Here is a 20,100-nt window from a genome sequence, read left to right on the forward strand (position 1 = left end):
CCTATTCAATCATGGTCCATATTTGGAGGTTTTAGTTGACCGAGGAAGGTCAGTCCCAGAGACTGTCTCAGTCTTTATTGTAAGATGATTGATGATATGATAAAAGCCTTGCATCAACCACATTGACTTTTAACATATGGTAAAGAATAGTTTGCATAGAGGTACTTATATACATTATTTTTTAAATCCCATAGTACATAATAATCTTGAACACAGCTCTAAACCCTGTCAACAGTCACTATTTCCTTTGTTGTCTTCCTGCTGCACAGTCAATTGTTGCCTTTATTTCTTTTGGCCGTTTTTATAGCCACTGCAATGTTTTCTTAAGGAAGCAATTGTTTGTTGTCTGCTCTGTGGCTTCTAAAGAATAGCAAAATAACTGAAAGAGAAATGTGAATTCACTTGTTTGTGCTGAGACACATTTCTAAATTGACAGTAGCTTGCCATTTCACAATGTTAAAGTTCCTGCCCGGCTTCCATTAATTGGCAGTCTTTCAATGGCTACATTTCTTCCCAGGGCTTAATTTGCTCCATAGGCAGCTATAGGAAGCCTATATTTGGCCCATAATGAGCAGAAGTAGCAGCACTGTCGAATATCACAGAGCTTCATTTATCTGCATGGAGTGTCAGTCGGCAGCAGAAAAAAATAAATAAAGTGAGTTTGACTTATTGGTGTAAGTGGAGTAGAAATTTCCAGCGACATTATTACAAAACTGTTGTATTTCTGCATTTGGAAACCTGCACCCACTTATGCTAACATAACTGAAATAAAACTATTGAGTATGTTTAACCTCCATTAGGCTACTGAACTCCCATACAGTCATTCCAATTGTCTGATCCAGTAGTTCACATTTGTCTGGGTGATTTTTAGATTCAGTAGTTCTAGAAGAACATTTATCTAAAAGGTCTGTTACAAAGCTGTTCTACTCTCTTTGTCTTGGAGGCATTGTTACTGTATAGAAGAGCTACAGCCATAGGTAGAATATTGAAGCTGAACTCCAGGTACAAAACTTTTATTGAAATATAGCACAAGAAATTTTTTTTTATCAGTTGTAAGTTTAAGGGCACCGCATCCCATCACATAGATATAGGACACAGGAAAAAAGGCTTGCATATGGAGCTGGGATTTTTAAGGCATTAAGATATAAAGCCTTCTGTGTGTAGCAGCCGCCCCAGCACCCCCTAATACTTACCTGAGCCCCCTCTCTATCCAGCGACGTCCACGAGTCCCTCAGCCGTCCTCCTGATTGTCTGAGACACAGCAGTGGTGCCATTGGCTCCTGCTGCTGTCAATCAAAGTCAGTTAGCCAATCACAAGAGAGAGAGAGGGGGGTGGGGCCAAATGACAGTTCTGTGTCTAAATGGACACTCGACAGGGGGGAGGGGCCAGGAGCAGCAAAGAGGGACCCGAGAAGAGGAGACGGGCGAATCTGTGCAAAAACATTACACAGAGGAGGTAAGGATAACATGTTTGTTATTTAAAAAAAAAAAACACTAGACTTTACAATCACTTTAACCCAAATTACAAACACTTGTTAAAACGTATAATTTTTTTTATTCAATTTGATTAGAAAAAGAATATAGACAACACAAGAGATATGAAAACACATATAGACAACAATGTGTTAAAAATTACTGGATCAGGTCCTTTTCATTTTGGATGTTCACAAACATGATCAGTAGCTTAGTAGTTTTTGGGGGGTGATAATCCCGACATGTTTCGCCAAAAGGTTCAGCTTCTTCAGGGGATATTTGTTATCACACCTCTGTTGAAAATGTAGTCATCCAAGGGATTTAAAAAAAAAAAAAATAAGATGTAAGGTCCCAAAATCCCCATAGACTTCCAAAAGGCAGAGAGAGAACCACACCAGATGGCTATAAAATGGGGCACTCATGTGCTGGCCGCAGGAGGAGCAGGTCTTTGTTCACTGCTTGATGATGGGTGTCTCCAGATAGTAAAGTCTGTAATCCTCATCATATGTGCCCCGCATGGCTACTCAAAATAGGGTTAGTTGCCCACTAAATCTAGTGATTTATACCCATGTGGAAGTGGATCCCGGTTTCCCTGCTCTCTGCCTTTTGAAGTCTATGGGGATCTTGGGACCTTACACCTTATTTTTATTGAAATATATTTCTCAATAGCCAAAAAGGATATAAATGCACTTTGTAAACACCAAATGGCTTTGTAAACCAAGATATTACAGTTTAAAGCGGTGTTATCATCACTCTATGCTCTACATATCCTGTGCAGTGAGAGGGACCCAGCCGGCCCCACCAACTACAGGTTGCCTGCAGATAACTACAGGAGGGAGCAGAGACAAGACCAATCACCCTGCACAAAGAAAGAGAACAGCAGTACCTGGTCTTTATTAGGCTCCATGGACGCTGGGCTTAAAAAAAGCTAGTTCCCTTGGTAGAAAAATAATGCTCATATAGAGCATTTTTTCTACATAGTTTAGACGAGTTTATGATAGTTTTGCATTTTTTTTTCTGCCAGAAAGCTCCAATCAGAAAGCAAACTAGAAGGGTTTTCTTCCTGCCTAAAAACACTGAGCTTAAAATATGCCTGTTATCATCCTAATGTCCATGGACACATACTGTAGGATAACATTGAGCTGCTTCTACAGGCAAAGCAGAAAATAAGCCAGTGTGCATGAAGCCTTACAGAAAGCTCCTAGACAGAGGCAAAATTTCACATTGCACAGATCCAGAAGAAATACACAAAGCAAAATCGCACCAAAATTCAAATAAATATACACAAAACTCTTGTATGTAGACAAAATCTGTTTATCCAGGAGATCAGCTTATATTTGCTCCCAAAGTCTATCCAATTTAGGTGTTTCTTTAGGTGTATCTATTTTAGGAGCAGGGAGTGATTAGAACCCCTGTCTCAGTCCCCTCTACTCAGATTTAAATTCTTTACTTGTCTTGGTGATCTTTATCGTGACTACAATAGGCTATGGTAGATACAAAATGTTAGAGCTGTCACCAGAACCAGAGGTGAGGATAAATCGCTCCTATAAGGAAACCTGTTCCAGTGACCAGTTCATTCGTCTACTTTATTCCCTTCATCTCAGGGACAGGAAGCGACACTACTTCCAGGGGCAACCTCCGAGGTCGCGGTGCGAGCAGCGCGCCGCGACCTCGGAGCGGCCGCCACGGACGTCATAACATTGAAGTCTATGGCGGTCGCCTCCGGGTCGCCCCAAAGAAGCTCCGGACCCTTTTTCTAAGTCGGAGCGACTTGTGTCGCTTCTATTAGAACGGGTCTGCAGCTTCCCTATGGAAGGCGACCTACGGCGACCTGTGAGGCGATCAGGTCGCCTCACAGGTCGCCTTAGTGTGAACGGGGGCTCAAGCTAATGATATTTACAAGTGGTTACAAAGGCATAAAGACATGCATAGCTCCCAACTGTCTTTGATTTCGATGAACTGTCCCTGAATTGGAAAAAAAAGTCCCTCTGTCCTCCTCATTTGTCCCTCATTTTGGTCTAATCCATATAGTTGTACTGTATATAAAATACACTTTTTATCTTTCGAAAAGTGTTTCCCAGTGCCAAACCTTTCATCCAATTTCTAAATTGCTGCATTTGTAAATTTTACAAGTCAGTATAAATGAGTAGTAGTGGTAAAAAAAAGCACTTGTGGGTTTAACTTAACTTTTTTTTTTTGTTTAAAGCGTAACTCCACTTTTTTGAGAAAAAAACATTCCCCTCTGGGTGATCTCTGTACATTACAGGGATTTTAACAAACTTTGTTGCAGATTCCTACCTTTTGTCATTCTGAAGAAATCATTGTTTGTTCCTCTGTGCTTCTGTGCTGAGTGGGTCTAAAGGGAGTGGTTTTATAATTATCTATCAGCTGTGGCAGCTGCAGATCTCTAATGAGGAAATCTGCTAGGCCTGCATCCTTTTAGACATGTTCCTATTGGGAGTATCTCACCAAAAATGAGATTTTTGTTACAGGGGATGCCAGAAATCCAACTTAAGCAGACTTCTGTGAAAGTTGGTGAGCCAATCACACAAGCAGGAAAGTATGTTTCTGGGGTGTGGTCAGTACATATTCTGTGTACAGAACACCTCCAGGTAGCCATATTGCATTGCATTTCCAGAAAATTACAACAGCTGCAGATTGAAAAGGAAAGGTAATTTTTAATAACATTCAATTATAATATACTGTATTTTCTGGCGTATAAGACTACTTTTAAACCTCAAAAAAATCCCCCCAAAATGGGAGGTCGTCTTATACGCCGAGTATAATATCTCCAAGGTAACCTAAGTATAAGTATTACCAGTAGATCATGTAATAGGGGGGTCGTCTTATACGCCGGAAAATACGGTAATTTGTTTCGCCATTGTATATGCTATATTGTTTATTCTTCATTTGCAATTTTTTTTCCCCCACAAAAGTGGAGTTACGCTTTAAGTCTCCTTTAAGGGGGTGTGGCAGGGGTTGTATCCTATATCTACATACTTTTGCTAATAGGTGTCCCTCGTTCCCATCTCAAAAAGCTGGGAGGTATGGACATGTTATAAAAAAAATAAAGAGCAAAAGATTATTAATACCGTCAACAATGTGGAAATACTGCACTTGTAATACTCAATACTGTGTCATATCCAGCAAACAAGTCACAAAATAAAATTCCGCTCCGACAAGACCCCTATGTTTTGTTATTCAGGAAGACTTCCTGCTAAGTCAGTTTGTGACAAAGACAACTTTCCCAAGGCCTTGATAGCAAATAGGTTGACGTCTATGAAATGGTGGTTAAGAATTCTGCTGAAATGACTAGGGGTCCAGAGAATTATTGCTAGTTGCCCCGTGTTAATATTGCTGAAACAATAACAATTTGGAGTGTGGGGGAAGGGACAGGTTTATGGTTAAATGGGAGACTCTAATTTAATGATGCAGAAAATCCATGCATTCCAAAGGCTATTCAGCCTTACTTTATATTCCCATGTAATGGTACTTAATGCTTAGAGGGTTGCTAGGATGCTTTTATCCCAGATCTGTTTGTATTTAATTATAATGTCTCCCTCTGGCAATCAAAAAATAAAAAACGTCACCTAGCAACACCCGATTTCTACTGATACTCCGTATGTCTCTTCAACAATAGTAATCTTGTTGCATGGCTCTTTCCTGACTTGTTGAATTCATTCAGAGCCACTTACAAGCACAGCTAATTAGAGAAGACACTTACTACCATGTAAGATAAGAGTATAGTTATTTAGCAGGAGCTAGAGATGATTACAATGAGAATGTGGGTCCATGTCCACTTTCCTCTGTTTTCTACTATTCTAGATTGGATTCATTCATTTCTCAAAGTGTACAAGTTTCTAAACTGGTCTTTTATATTTTGTCTTCCATTCCTTTTATAAAGCCTTTATTTGAACGATAAACATTTAACGTATGGGGATTCCACAATGTCGTTTTTATAAACTTAAAGCGGAGTTCCAGCCTAAACACACACTCACCTGTCCCACGGTCCAGCGATGCGCCGTCTTCTCCCTCTCTGCTCTGTGGCGCCGGTATCACTGATGTGGGCACCCGGCTGTGACAGTTTGCGGCTTCACAGCCGGGTACGCACTGCACATGCGTGAGTTGCGCTATGCGTCATGATTGGCCGGTAATCTTCTGGGACCTCTGACATGTCCCAGAAGATTGCAGGGAGGGAGAGAGGAGAACTTCCGCTCAGGGCGCCGCGGCGCTCCGAGCAGAAGTGGGAGCGGGTACCTGTCAAAACTAGGTACCCGCTCCCCCTCCAAAAAAATGACATGTCAAATGTGGTATGTCAGGGGTTAGAACTGCCTAAAGCGGAAGTTTCACTTTTGGGTGGAACTCCGCTTTAATATTTCTATTAAGACATTTTAATAAAGTCGATGAATAACTAGTAGTAGGTAGTCACATTTAACTGAACTTTTTCTGAAATGTGGACGATGTATCGCCATAAATTGATGAGTAGTAGACTAGTTGTGAAATTATACACTAGACATTTCTGCCTACAGAGCTGGTGCTGGTCAGGGCACATTTTTAAGTAAGTGCAACTACTGCAGAGTTGTGTATGTTATAGGATCTTAAATAAGTGGTGTTGCACTATTGGTATATTGTTTGTATTCCATGTGCATTTTTTACATCGTATTGCTGATGAGGGAGTGTGGCCACTCTTAGAAGTATTGCACATCAGTGGATCAAAAGCATTGTGGTCCCTGGGGGCTCTGGTGAGTGCATTGCGTTTTCACTTGCACGTGGGGGAGCACTGGATCTATTTACAAGGAGCGTGAACACTTATAATAATAATAAGGAGGTGTTTGGACTATACATTCATTCGCTATTTTTTGGATTTTGTTATTCATTTTCACCATTTGGTTGGGAATGACACATATTAACATTTTTGTCATTCATATTTTTACTGGATATATTCACACATTTTTTCACCACTTTGTGATTTATGAATGATATATATTTTTTTTTGTTTAAGATTCATATCACTTAAGAATTCACAGTATATGGTTTGTGCTGTTTTCAATACCCATGGGACCGCATGCATATGCATATGTGGATTAGAGTGTGGAACCCCCATAAAATTATTACCAACGTTTTTTTAACACTTTGTATTGTTTTACATGTCATTTTATATTTTAGTGCCGGTGTTCCGTGAAAAATCCATACCCGTGAGAAATCCATACCCTCGTCACTTCCGGTTCCGCTACGGAGGGTATGGATTTCTCACGGTAGTTACACTTGCGGCGCTTACATTAAAACAGCTCATTTGAAACGTAAATCATCTCCGCTCTTCGCCCTGTCACTGCCCTCATCTCCGGTAATAAATATAAAAGCGGATCACGGAGCCACGATCGCCGTCACATTTACATCACATACACCCGCCACCGCTTTTATATTTATTACCGGAGATGAGGGCAGTGACAGGGCGAAGAGTGGAGATGATTTACGTTTCAGATGAGCTGTTTTAATGTAAGCGCCGCAAGTTTTACATTAGACACAGTGCCGTGAGAATTTCATGCCCACCGAGCATGCGCACTTGTCTAATTCTTTAATGTTCAATCACGTATCCGGGACTCTGAGCATGCGCACTGCTGCGCTGCTCAGCTGTTTCAGCCCGGAAGTGACGAGGGTATGGTTTCTCCACGGGGTATGGATTTTTCACGGAACACCGGTTCACATATATGCGATGCGCGAACCCTGTGAATCCACTGCGCGTTCCCGCATCGCATTCAAATCGCAGGCAGTTCACATGCCATATGCAATTTGCTGGGGGTGTCAATACAAAGTTAATGACACCCCAGATCAGTTCACATAGCGCAGTGCGAACTGTCAGTTCGGACATGAATCGGATTGCATAGGTGTGAACCACCATGCAATTTGATTCTGCTGCAGACCCAAAAAAGGGTCCTGTGCATGTTCTGTCCTAATCCAATGCAAATTCAGCCATACAATCTGTATAGGTAAAAAATGGTGTATAGAACACTGATGCATTTGCGCACAGGCGTGAGTGTGTATTTTAGTAAATCAAACTTGGTTATTAAACTGTAAGGAATATAAAAGGATGAATGTGAATGAATAATTTTTATCAAAACGTAATAAAATATATATTAAATCAATGAATACATATAAATTATAATATATATAAATATATATACAAATACGAAATTATGAAATTATATATTCGTACTGAGTGACTCGCCCAAAAGCAACGTGGCTTGAAAATGTGTTCAAAGGTGATAAAGACCAATACCAAACCAATAAATCCAATGGGATAAAAATTGTGAATAATAAAGTAAATATTGTGTCCACAAATATTAGTACCAGACAATGCCTAGAAGTGAGAATGGTGGGTCCCCTTAAAACTCAACAACCCCATTGTGTTCTTCGATATTAGTATGGGGGGGGGGGGCAGGAAGTTGGACAAATGAAGATTGAGCTTTTTACAGATGTCATTCCCAAAACAGCTGAAAATTTCAGGCAGTTTTGCACTGGGGAGTTCAGAAAAGATGGCGTTCCTATAGGTTACAAAGGAAGCACTTTCCACAGCCTCCTTCTCTTCCTCTTCACATCTCCCTGAGTACTATGATGGTATTGAGTGGACTGCTGTGACCCGCTATACTGGACACATACAAGGGGCATCCGTTATCTGGTACTGAGGGGTTCGCTGTGGTGATTGATTAACATCTACTGCAATCATCCCAGAGGCATCTGGTAAGTGGGCTGTGCATGTGGTGTCGGTGGAGAAGTGCACAAACCCACGATTGAAGTAGTGGCCTTGATTTAAGAGGACCCACCATACTCACTTCTGTCTACAATATTTGTAGACACAATACTTACTTTATTATTCATAATTTTTATCCTATTGGATTTTTTGGTTTTGAGCGTGGTCTTTATCACCTTTGGACACATACAATCTGTATGGCTGAATTTGCATCGCACAGACATTGCATGTGATTTTCAGAGCAGTGCACTCTGAATCACATGCTATGTCTGTCATCGCTATTGTGTGAACTGGGACTTAATCATTTTTGGTACAGTTTTTAATTTTTTAGGGCATACTAGTAGACACAAGATTTTATCTTACCTATTGTAATAGGATAGGGATAATTATCCCCGTCCCCATAGATGTGACAGCGCCTTCTCCCTAACATTTACATATATTTATTCTGGCTAGAATAGAATAGATTTTGAGGGGCTGGCGCTGTTTAAAATTTTTTAGTTGTGAAATATCTTCAATATTACGTAAGTCCACTTGAATGTGAGTAGCTACTATTAGCTTTTTTGTATAACATACTGGGTTTTCTATTAAGAAAGCCTAGCAGTTGTTGCACACTTTCTGATTGTCTTTGGTTAACGGAAACCTCACATGGAGCTGTAAGGAAAAAAGAGATGGAGCTTGGCTTTTCTCCCTCGGATTCAACATGGCCTCATGCACACTGGATGTTATCAAAACGCCAGTAGAAAGCTGTAGCTGTAGAAAGAGGTTTTCAGCTTTGTTGCAGTAGCGTTTTTCAACGTTTTTTTAGCTTAATTCAGCTGTAGCATTTTTTTTTAGCATTTTTTAGCAAAACTTTACTCTTTTTGAGCTAATGGCTCAAAAAATGTTGATAAACGTAGAAAAGCCAAGTTTTTCAGCGTTTTTCTGCATTTTTCAGTGTTTTTTTTAGCTTTTTTCAGAGTTAGAGCATTTTTACAGCTGAAAAACTTCTCTCAAAACCCCTTCGTTTTTTTTTTTTTTCCAGCCAGAAAACATCCCTGCCAAAAACTGCTGATAACAGCCTATGTTTGCATGGGCACATAGGATAACATGCTGGGGAGTTTACTGGCTGCAGAAAAAAATGTCTGACGCTAAAAACAGTAGCTGCAAAAACGACCAGTGTGCATGAGGCCCACATTCTGTTTAACCGCTTGCCGACTGCGCACAGTATATTTACTGCGGCAGTCGGCCCCGGCCAGGCAGAGTGACGTAGGTCTACGTCGCTCGCCTGTCACTCCTTCCAGAGCCAATAGCGGGCGGGCCTGTCCCTGCACAGTTAGAATCACGCCCCTAGGACACACTTAACCCCTCCCTGTCCAATACTGTTAACCCCTTCCCTGCCAGTGTCATTTTTGCAGTAACAGTGCATATATATAGCACTGATTACTGCAGTAATGTCACTGGTACCCCTAAAAGTGTCAAAAATGTCAGTCAAGGGTCCGATCTGTCCGCCGCAATGTCGCAGTACCGCAAAAAAAATCGCAGATCGCCGCCATTACTCGTTAAAAAAAAAAACACCAAAAATGACAAAAATCTTTCCCTTTGTTAGTAAACGCGATAACTTTTGCGCAAACCAATCAAAATACGCTTTTTGCGATTTTTTTTACCAAACATAGGTAGCGTAAAACAAATTGGCCGAAAATTTTAAAAAATTTTGATTTTTACATTTTTTTTTGGGGGAATTTCATATAAAAAAAAGTGAAAAATATTGTTGTTTTTGCAAAAATTACGCTCTTTTTTTGTTTATAGCGCGTGATCAAAAAATCGCACAGGTGATCAAATACCACTAAAAGAAAGCTCTGTTTGTGGGAAAAAAAGGACGTGAAATTCGTTTAGGTACAGCGTCGCACGACCGCGCGATTGTCCGTTAAAGTCACGCAGTAAAAAATCGCAAAATAACCCCTGGTCTTTTAGCAGGAAAATCCTCCGGTGGTAAAGTGGTTAATGTCTGTTTAACACATACTGTATTATAATTACTTTACAGTATAATGCAACTTCACGTCTACCTCAAGAGGTACTTCAATGCTATTCACACACCAGTGGGTGCTTTTCATTGTGTGCATAGCAGGAATGTGAACTTAGTGTGTGTTGTATTGCATTGCTTGCTTTTTTTTTCTAACTTCATTTTATTACATTATTTTAACTCTATGGGGTTGATTTACTGAAGGCAAATAGCCTTTTCACTTTGTAAGTGCAGTTGCACTCTGTATAGGAATTATCCCCAGTGCTTTTTGAATGAGGTGACGCCCTGCTAACTTCCATCATCCAAACATGTGTAAGCAAAAATGCAGCTTTTTTTCCTTGCATGTGATTATTTGTTGCACAGTGATGCTTCACCACATTCATTACGCTCTGGGGAAAATTCCCCTTCAAAGTACTTTAATTGCAAAGTGAACAGTCTATTTGCTTTTAGTAAAACAACCCCTATGTGTGGCAGTGCATTGCTTATCATAACATGCTGTTATAAAATGTATGCCTGCAATAAAATAAAATGTATGCCTGAATCCTTTTATTGCACCTCACATCAAAACAGTGCATTTTGCCTTTTTTTGATTGGGCTGCATTGGGCAGCATTGCCCAATGCAGCCCAATGGGGTTGGTGTGAAAGAGCCCTAACTTGTCACAGTGAAAACAGGATGGTGCTTGTGCAGGAACTTTCTTCTAGTCTAAATTGGCTATGGTTTTAGCTACTCAAATATTTTCTTTAAGCAAAAATAAACAGAATGTTCAAAAGAAGACTTAAGAGTGAAAAGAATCACCTACATTAGCACCAGCAAAATGCCACACCTTGCTGCAATGTAACATTTATCAGTTTCTGTTGCAGGTATCTTGCCAATATATAATGCTACATTTTGTATTAGCTAAAAATGTACAAATTATTTATTTATTTTTTTACTTAATACTAATAAATAAAGTTTGTTGAAGTATTAGAAAATAGGCAATTGAGGATAAATTAGGGTTTTTAGGGTGCCAACACAGAAAAGAGAAACATTTTGATATAAAAATGTTTTATTTTATTGTACAAAATATAAAAACCTGTATAAAAGAAGAATTGTTTTACATGTGCAATGCATTTAGTCCATTTCACTCTACATGTTTCGCTATGATTTAGCTTCTTCAGGAGTTTAATTATGAACTGCACACAAGAATACTACAAGAAAAAATATTTATCATTAATCACAACTTAAATTACATAAGAAACCAATTACATTTGAGTCTAAGTTCTCAAACCACACACATCAAGCAATGCTTACACTAATAGGTCCTCTGGAGGGAACATGGATCCTACAATATACCCAAATAAATGGTGTATCATGGGTTAATCAACAAAGATGCTTGAGACACTAGCAGATTGACTCAAGGTGTATTGCAAAGGATATCAGCATACCAATCAATAATTGTTACATATGTTACATACTACATTTCTGGGATTGAATGAATCTATTAGTTTCAAACCTTTTCTATAGTTCATTCTGACTTTTTTGATGTATAAGATGTTATTTTGTTTAATAATGTTGTTTTGTCCATTCATATGTAACAATTATTGATTGTTTGATTGTTGCGTTTGCCACTTATGTTTTGCTCTCAACCACCTTTGAATGGTGCCTGTCCTTTTTGTAAAGGTTCTTTGTTGGGATGAATGGTAATTACAAAATTTCCATGTGTCACTTTAACACATGAGTTTATTGAAATGGCCACTAGATGGCATTACTTTGTAATTTAATAGGTGTAAAAGGTATGGATGGGCTACTGTACGGATGCCCAGGAGATCGGCGGGCAGTTTACCAGCGGAGTCATGTCTTTGTCTACCTTCCTGTCCGGCCGATGTCCTGTTATCTGGCCTTGTTGCTATGCTGACGTTTCCAACTGTCTAGTTCCTGGGATGACTGCAGGGATCTTGTTTATTCTCTGCCTGCCTTCCGGGATTCTTCAAGATGGCACAGATGGACTCAGGGCACATGTGCCTGACATCAGATCTGGCGCCATTTTGCGCATTCACAGATGGTCATATTTGGCGTCCGCACCTCCATAGGAGCCATTGGACAATGGGGAGGTGGGGGAGGGAGACATAAATAGAGTCAGGCAGTGACGCTATTCAGCGTTGCGGTGCTCTGGGATGAGAATGCCTACAATGCCCTTGTATACTGAGACACTATACTTGTTTTATTACTTTTGGCTGATTTCTGCCCCTTTTTTATAAACTCATGAAGGTCTCATTAGCCGTTATTTGTCTAGTCACCGACTACTTAGAGGACCTCACCATTCTGTGAGATTACAGACCTACTATTGGGACTGCTTTAAGCTTTAACAACCGTCTCACTACCTCAGTTTAAACTTAAAATCCTTTTCCCCACTCATGGGTATGTATTGTGATTCCCTATTTTTGACATGCATTTAATAAGAAAACCTTCTTGTCATCTGTAATATAAATTCTTGATTTGCATTCTCTTTCAGGTGTCACCATTCCTGGCTTATCTTCCCCTATGATATGCTGATATCCTTTCCAATACACCTCAAGTCAATCTGCTAGAGTATCGAGTATCTTTATTGATTAACCCATTATACACCATTTATATGTATATTTGTGGGATCCATGTTCCCTCCAGAGGACCTATTAGTGTAAGCATTGCTTGATGTGTGGTTTGAGAACTTAGACTCAAATGTAATTGGTTTCTCATGTAAATTAATTTGTGATTAATAATAAATATTTTTTCTTGTAGTGTTCTTGTGTGCAGTCCATAATTAAATTCCTGAAGAAGCTAAATCACAGCGAAACATGTAGAGTGAAATGGACTAACTGCATTGCACATGTAAAACAATTCTTCTTTTATATGAGTTTTTATATTTTGTACAAAAAAAAGAAAATATTTTTATATCAAAAATGTTTCTCTTTTCTGTGTTTCGCACCCTAAAAACCCCCATTTATCCTCAATTGCCTATTGTCTAAAATTTCTAATGGGTGTGGTGTCCATGACCACTGGATACTCAGCAATCTGTTCTAATACTTTGTATCAGGAGAACACTGGGTAGCTGCAGTCTAAAAACTATGACAACTGGGCCTTCTATGGACTTTTTCTTTCATTTAATGAGCTTTAAGTTGCACCTTAAAAAGCAGGGAAGCAATAGCTGACTGTAATGCTTCAATAGTATGAAAAGATACATTTACCTGTATTTGGCTGAAAGCAAACACTCAACTGCCTGGCCCAATGGGGGCCAGTTTGTTATTTCCACCCTCAGTGCTTCTTCAAAGCTAATTAACACCCTCCAGTGCTTATTCCAGTGCTAATTCTCACCCTCCGGTGCTTCTTCTAGGGTTGATTTATACCCCCAGTTCTTCTTCCAGGGCAAATGTACACCCCCCGTGCTGAAGGCCAATGTACACCCTCCATTGCTTCTTCCAGGGCTAATTTACACCCTTCAGTGCTTCTTCAAGGCCAATTTACACCCTCCAGTGCTTCTCCCAGGGCTAATTTATACCCTCCAGCAGTGGCGGCCCATGTGTTGGGACGCAGGGGCGCCGCCCCCCTATCCATGCGTCCGGCCCCCTAATCTGCATGCAGGGGCGCCGGACGCATGGAGTTCAATGGGGTTTTTATTTTTGCATCACCTGATTAGAGCCAGAGGCTCTAATAGGCTGCAGCAAAGGGTGGACCCGGGGCGCAGAGCAGTGCGCCCCGCCTCCACCCATTGTGTGACAATAGCAAATTAAAATTCGCTATTGTCACATGGATCCTCCTCCTGGCCGAACAGGGAGCGGGTCTAATACCTGATTCCTGATTGGCCGCAAGGCAAACCCTATGCCATTGGCAGAGGAGGAGGCGGGAGCGGGAAAACTCGAGGAGACGCGCCGCTGGGACTGAGGAGAAGCCGCCGCCGCTGGGACTGAGGAGAATCCGCCCGCTGCCGCTGCTCCAGGTAAGTAAGGGGGCACGCACGCTGATCTCTGCATTTAAGGGGGCATGTACGCTGGTGACTGCATTGAAGGGGGCACGCACGCTGATCTCTGCATTGAAGGGGGCATGTACGCTGGTCACTGCATTGAAGGGGGCATGTATGCTGGTCACTGCATTGAAGGGGGCATGTACACTGGTCACTGCATTGAAGGGGGCATGTATGATGATCACTGCATTGAAGGGGGCATGCACACTGATCTCTGCATTGAAGGGGGCATGTATGTTGGTCACTGCATTGAAGGGGGCATGTACGCTGGTCACTGCATTGAAGGGGGCATGTACGCTGGTCTCTGAATTGAAGGGGGCATGTACGCTGGTCTCTGAATTGAAGGGGGCATGAACGCTGGACACTGCATTGAAGGGGGCATGTACGCTGGTCTCTGTATTGAAGGGGGCATGTACGCTGGTCACTGCATTGAAGGGGGCATGTACGCTGGTCACTGCATTGAAGGGGGCATGTACCCTGGTCACTGCATTGAAGGGGGCATGTACGCTGGTCACTGCATTGAAGGGGGCATATACGCTGGTCACTGCATTGAAGGGGGCATGTACGCTGGTCACTGCATTGAAGGGGGCACGCACTCTGGTCACTGCATTGAAAGGGGACACGCTGGTCACTGTGCATTGAAAGGGGGCACGCTGGTCACTGTGCATTGAAAGGGGGCACACTGGTCTTTCTGCTTTGAGGGCACGCTGGTCTCTGTGCATCTCTGCATTCAAAGGGGGCACGCTGGTCTCTGTGCATTGAAAGGGGGCACACTGGTCTCTGTGCATTGAAAGGGGGCATGCTGGTCTCTGTGCATTGAAAGGGGGCACGCTGGTCTCTGTGCATTGAAAGGGGGCACGCTGGTCACTCTGCATTGAAAGGGGGCACGATAATATCTCCATTGAAGGGGGCACGCTGGTCTCTCTGCATTGAAAGGGGGCACGCTGGTCTCTCTGCATTGAAAGGGGGCACGATGATCTCTGAATTGAAGGGGGCACGCTGGTCTCTCTGCATTGAAAGGGGGCACACTATACCTTAATTACTGAAGGCCCTCACTTTTGCGACCTCAAAGTCACGCAATTTTTTACAGCGTTTTATGCCGCAAAGCAATGCCTATTACTATTTTCTGTTTGCGCCCCCCCAAAAAATTTTGAGCACCAGCCGCCACTGCCCTCCAGTGCTTCTTCAAGGCCAGTTTACACCCTCCAGTGCTTCTTCCAGGGCTAATTTATATCCTGCAGTGTTTCTGGAAAACTTAGTAGGGGCAGTGGAGGAAAAGTGTAGGATGGAAGATGGTACAGTTATAACTTTTAGGAGACCTTTTTAGCAAATCACCCCTAAGTGTTTCAAAAATCCAAGTAAAATAAATGATGCATAAATATACAAGCAGAAATTAGCACAGCCTGAGTACCTGACACCCCATCTGGATACTGAAGGAAAAGGAAATGTTACCCTGCCTCTAGGTAATGTCAAACTTTGAATGCATTTCTTGTATAAATGACTTAAAGGACAGAGATTTTGATCAGATTATCTGCTCCGATGACCCCATAATTTTAACATGTAAGAGAGTGTAAAGAAAAGTTTGTTACCTGCAGGATGTATGCTGCCAGTTCAAAAACAACCTCACTGTCAACATCTATCAATTCCTGTAAAACACAAAGAGAAAAAGATGTTTTGAGAGTTGTGCAGAGTTCCAGCTGCTCCAAGCTGTATAATGTAGCGTGCAGGGCTCCACTCCTCCTGTGGCTGCACTTCAAAGGCCTCTGTTATACTGTGACATGGAAACTACTCTGCCCAGATCCTCAGACTCAAAAAGGGGGGGGGGGGGGGTTACTAAAAGCTTTATTTTTTAACGTGCAATCTGCCAGCCAGAACATCCCAAGTACCTTGTACCATTGATTTCTATTCAGGACACATTCAAAACACTTACAAACTTATAGATTGTATGTAAGGATCCTTTAGCGAGAGTGCACACCAATCTACCTTCTTTTGAATCAATAGTTTAAGAAGATCATTTGAATTTGAGCAGGTTGAATTGTTCTCAACTTCCCCAAGCCCTCATTGTCCTGCTGGTTGGCCCACAGAGGCTTGCCTGTATTTAAACACCTACCCCAACAATAACCCAAGACACCTTTTTTCATACTCGAAAGTTTTAACATTATACCTTTATCAACAACTACTCCTCTTAGACGTATGCCATTCAGCTTCAGTTTAGACCTGCTTCCTCTAACACATAATTTGTGTATTTATTGTGAAATAAGCCCTTCGGGTGCGCCTATTGCCATCTCACCTATGTTCCCCCATACCTACTCTCCACCTCTTCCCTCCATTCCCCATGTTCTATTACTATTCTACAACAGTTATACTTCACCATTTCCATGTTTTAATACAAGATACATTTTTCGTTTTTTTTTTTTTTTTTTGTCCTATATATTTCTGAAAACAAAACACACATAGGAAATGTTTGCTCAAATAAACTTTACTTCTGTTGTTGGATGTCAGAATGTATTTTACATATACAACACCTGGACAATATGATGTGTTGCTCACTATTTTTACAACATTGAAATCTTAATAAAAGTAGAATAAACAAGCGCTTTTCTCAACTTTTTTATTACCAAATGTTATGTCAGCATCTAAATTGGAAGACCTCATTAGTTTTGATGGAATATGAGACCAAAACTACTGCTATTCACCAAAACCCTCTGCAACCTCTTCCAAATTCACCTGTCTGGTTGTGCGGTATACAAAAGTTGCATGATCCACAGGTTTAGCTGAGCAGAAATATTCTGGGCGGTAAAGTAGTAAATACAATATATGTGTTTACAATATGTATTTCGCTGTTTGCCTGACTTTAATTATGGTAGTTTTCAAGCATCGTCGAATGTCAGAGACTTCTGTCATTCACACACTCTTGACTTACAATGGCTTAAAGTACATTTTAGTACATTTTGTAAAACAATTAAAACTTTTAATATACTGTCTGATGATCAGGTATTATACAAACACTCAAAATATGAGAGCAAGAATTGGGAAATTCTAAAAATGCGTGGTTTCTAATTGCATAGATCTTTACATACTGTTGAAATGTTTTGTTATATAAAAAACAGTTCCAAAAAGTCGATGTCAAGAGAAAAAGAAATGATCTTTAAAAAATGACTGTTTAAGTTAAAAGAAAACGTTACTGCTACGGATGTCTAATGTTCAACTGGAGACATCTATAAATGAATCTTTCATCATTATCACTACAAAATCAGACCATGTATTACCAGCATATCTCATCCATCTATGTAAAAACACAAAGAAACCCATACACTACTCTAAATATCTATATTCAGGAAGAGGCAAAAGCTGAATCTGTCAAGTGTGATAAATTCCCCTTGTTCGCTGAGCTGTCAGTAGTGCTATATGTAGTTCTCAAATGTACCACGAGGAACTGAAACGTTTGTTGGCAGAAGAAAAGGATTTCCGGTGGCTGAACCAGCAAAAAGGTATTTTTGGCTCTGCAAAAATATAGGCCTTCATATCTAATCTGCTGTGAGAACCGAATGGATTATTTATGTATGTATGTATATGACTAATGAACAGGGCTAACAATGGTATGAAAGTGGAAAGAGATCACTGATAAATAAACATTAAATAACATAAATCAGGCACATCATTTGCACACTATAGAAAAAGTCCATAATAGTCTATGTATGGTAAAATTGTCCTACATGTAGGGCTGCCATCAAATGAACCAATAAGCCAAAGGTTCCAACAAAGTTGGAAATTAAAAGAAAGAAGAGGCGCCTCTAAGTGTAGACTTTAGTACATTTATTAAGATATAATAAACACTCACATTGGTTCAAGAATTACAACTGGTAGGTGGGCACCATCCTGGGTATTCCAGGGTAGGAGTGTTCATCATGGTCGGCATCCACTGGATGACGAACACTCCTACCCTGGAACACCCAGGATGGTGCCCACCAGTTGTAATTCTTGAACCAATGTGAGTGTTTATTACATCTTATCTAAATGTACTAAAGTCTACACTTAGAGGCGCCTCTTCTTTCTTTTGATAAATAAACATGTAGGGCAATATTATCAAAATAGGTTTCAGCGATGATGGGAAGACATGTAGAAAGAGGCATAGCTATGAAACAGAGCAAGCCATTTCCTAATTGGTGTTCAAGAAGAAAACCATACAAGGGTGCCTCATTTTTCTTCATAATCAAAGTACCTTGTATTAACATGGGAACAAGATTCTTTGGGGTGGGGGGGGCAGAGTCCCCCTGCTCCATAGCATCCACCTCCCTCATGTTGAGGGCATGTGGCCTTGTATGGTTCAGGAGGGGGGATGCTCACTCGTCCCCCCCCTTTCCTGACCTGCCAGGCTGCATGCTCTGACAAGGGTCTGGTATGGATTTTGGCGGGGACCCCACACCATTTTTTTTGTTACATTTTGGCGTGGGATTCCCCTTAAAATCAATACCAGACCCGAGGGGCCTGGTATGGACTAGGGGGACCCTACACCGTTTTTTTTTCTTTTTTTAATCTGTATTGCCGGGAGCCGGCAATACATTACAGCCACGAGCAAGTTTAAATGACATTTTTTTCCCAAATTTACCACACCTGCTCCCCATTCACACCCAAGACCTTGTAACACTAAGGAGTCACATGACATTGGGGAGGGAAAATGGTTAATTGGGCCCAATTTGTACTTTGTCACTTAGGGGTGTACTCACTTTTGTTGCCAGCGGTTTAGACAATAATGGCTGTGTGTTGAGTTTTTTTGAGGGGACAGCAAATTGACACTGTTATACAAGCTGTACACTCACTACTTTACATTGTAGCAAAGTGTCATTTCTTCGGTGTTGTCACATGAAAAGATATAAAAAATGTGAGGGGTGTGCTTACTTTTGTGAGATACTGTATAAAAGGTATTTTAGTTTTAAGTTTCCCACACATAAGTCAGTAACACTCACTACATTGCTGGTTCCCTGTAGGAATCTTGCTTTTCAAGACTACTTTTCAAGACATCGTGTGCATAGATCCTGCAGTGAAGGCTGGTCAGTGAACTCTAAAAACCCAAACAGTGAATGTTGCAGGGTGCCGCATTCCCATGAAAAGCTCCAGGCAGCAGTAAATGACATTCATTTGCTTTCCCCTCTGAGAATCCCTTCCCTTTTTTCTCTCAACAGGTCTGCACAGCTGAGGCTGCTTCCCAAAGAGAGACAATCAGGGCTCTGTTCTTCTATGGTTCTGATTTAATTAACAACCTCTTGAGGTATTGTAAGCCCCTTATTTAAACATCCCACGGACGAAATTACACCTTCTCATCAAGGTCATTGACACTGGTAACCAGGGGGAATCTCTGAGGCATTGTGGCAGAACCTCATTTTCTGACCAGGCATGGACTCAATATGAAAGAAACAAGGAACATGTGGACCTACATCACTCGTTAGCATGGTCTAAATCATGGTATAATGGCAACATGTGGTCTTTCTAGTTACTCATTATACTGGACAATGGTTAAAGTAGAACTATAGGCAAAACCTTTTTTTTTTTTTTTATTTTGGATAGAGAAAGGGAGGTATATAATCCCTGTCAGATTTTTTTTCACCATCTGTGTTCCATTGCGGAGATTTCCCTTCACTTCCTGCCCCATAGCCAAACAGGAAGTGAGAGGAAATCCCTGAAAATTAAGGGAATTCTTTGGGAACCCCCAGGTCACCAGAATTAGTGTCTCCATTGGAAGATTTCCACTCTATTACTTTTCTGGGTACAACCCAAAATTTTGGATTTTCTTTTACTTTCACTTTCAATGATAATGGTAAACAGGACAAATGGAGAGGGTGAATCTCCTTAAAGGGGGCAATGACAGCAATAAAAAGAAGAGTTCTAATCTATCTCCACTCCAC

The 20,100-nt window shown here is 40.9% G+C and overlaps 1 protein-coding gene across 7 annotated transcripts in view; it reads right to left on the reverse strand.

The window, feature by feature from the left end:
* FRMD4A (FERM domain containing 4A) overlaps window positions 1-20,100 on the reverse strand; it is a 580,110-nt gene that overhangs the window by 142,216 nt on the left and 417,794 nt on the right. For all 7 annotated transcript variants that reach the window (XM_082254218.1, XM_082254217.1, XM_082254215.1 and 4 more), the window contains exon 6: window positions 15,787-15,843. In XM_082254218.1, the coding sequence (XP_082110344.1) occupies window positions 15,787-15,843 (57 nt within the window). The remainder of the gene's footprint in view (window positions 1-15,786; window positions 15,844-20,100) is intronic.

This window comes from Pelophylax lessonae, assembly GCF_965119305.1.
Source record: "Pelophylax lessonae genome assembly, chromosome: 4".
Taxonomy (NCBI): Eukaryota; Metazoa; Chordata; class Amphibia; order Anura; family Ranidae; genus Pelophylax; species Pelophylax lessonae.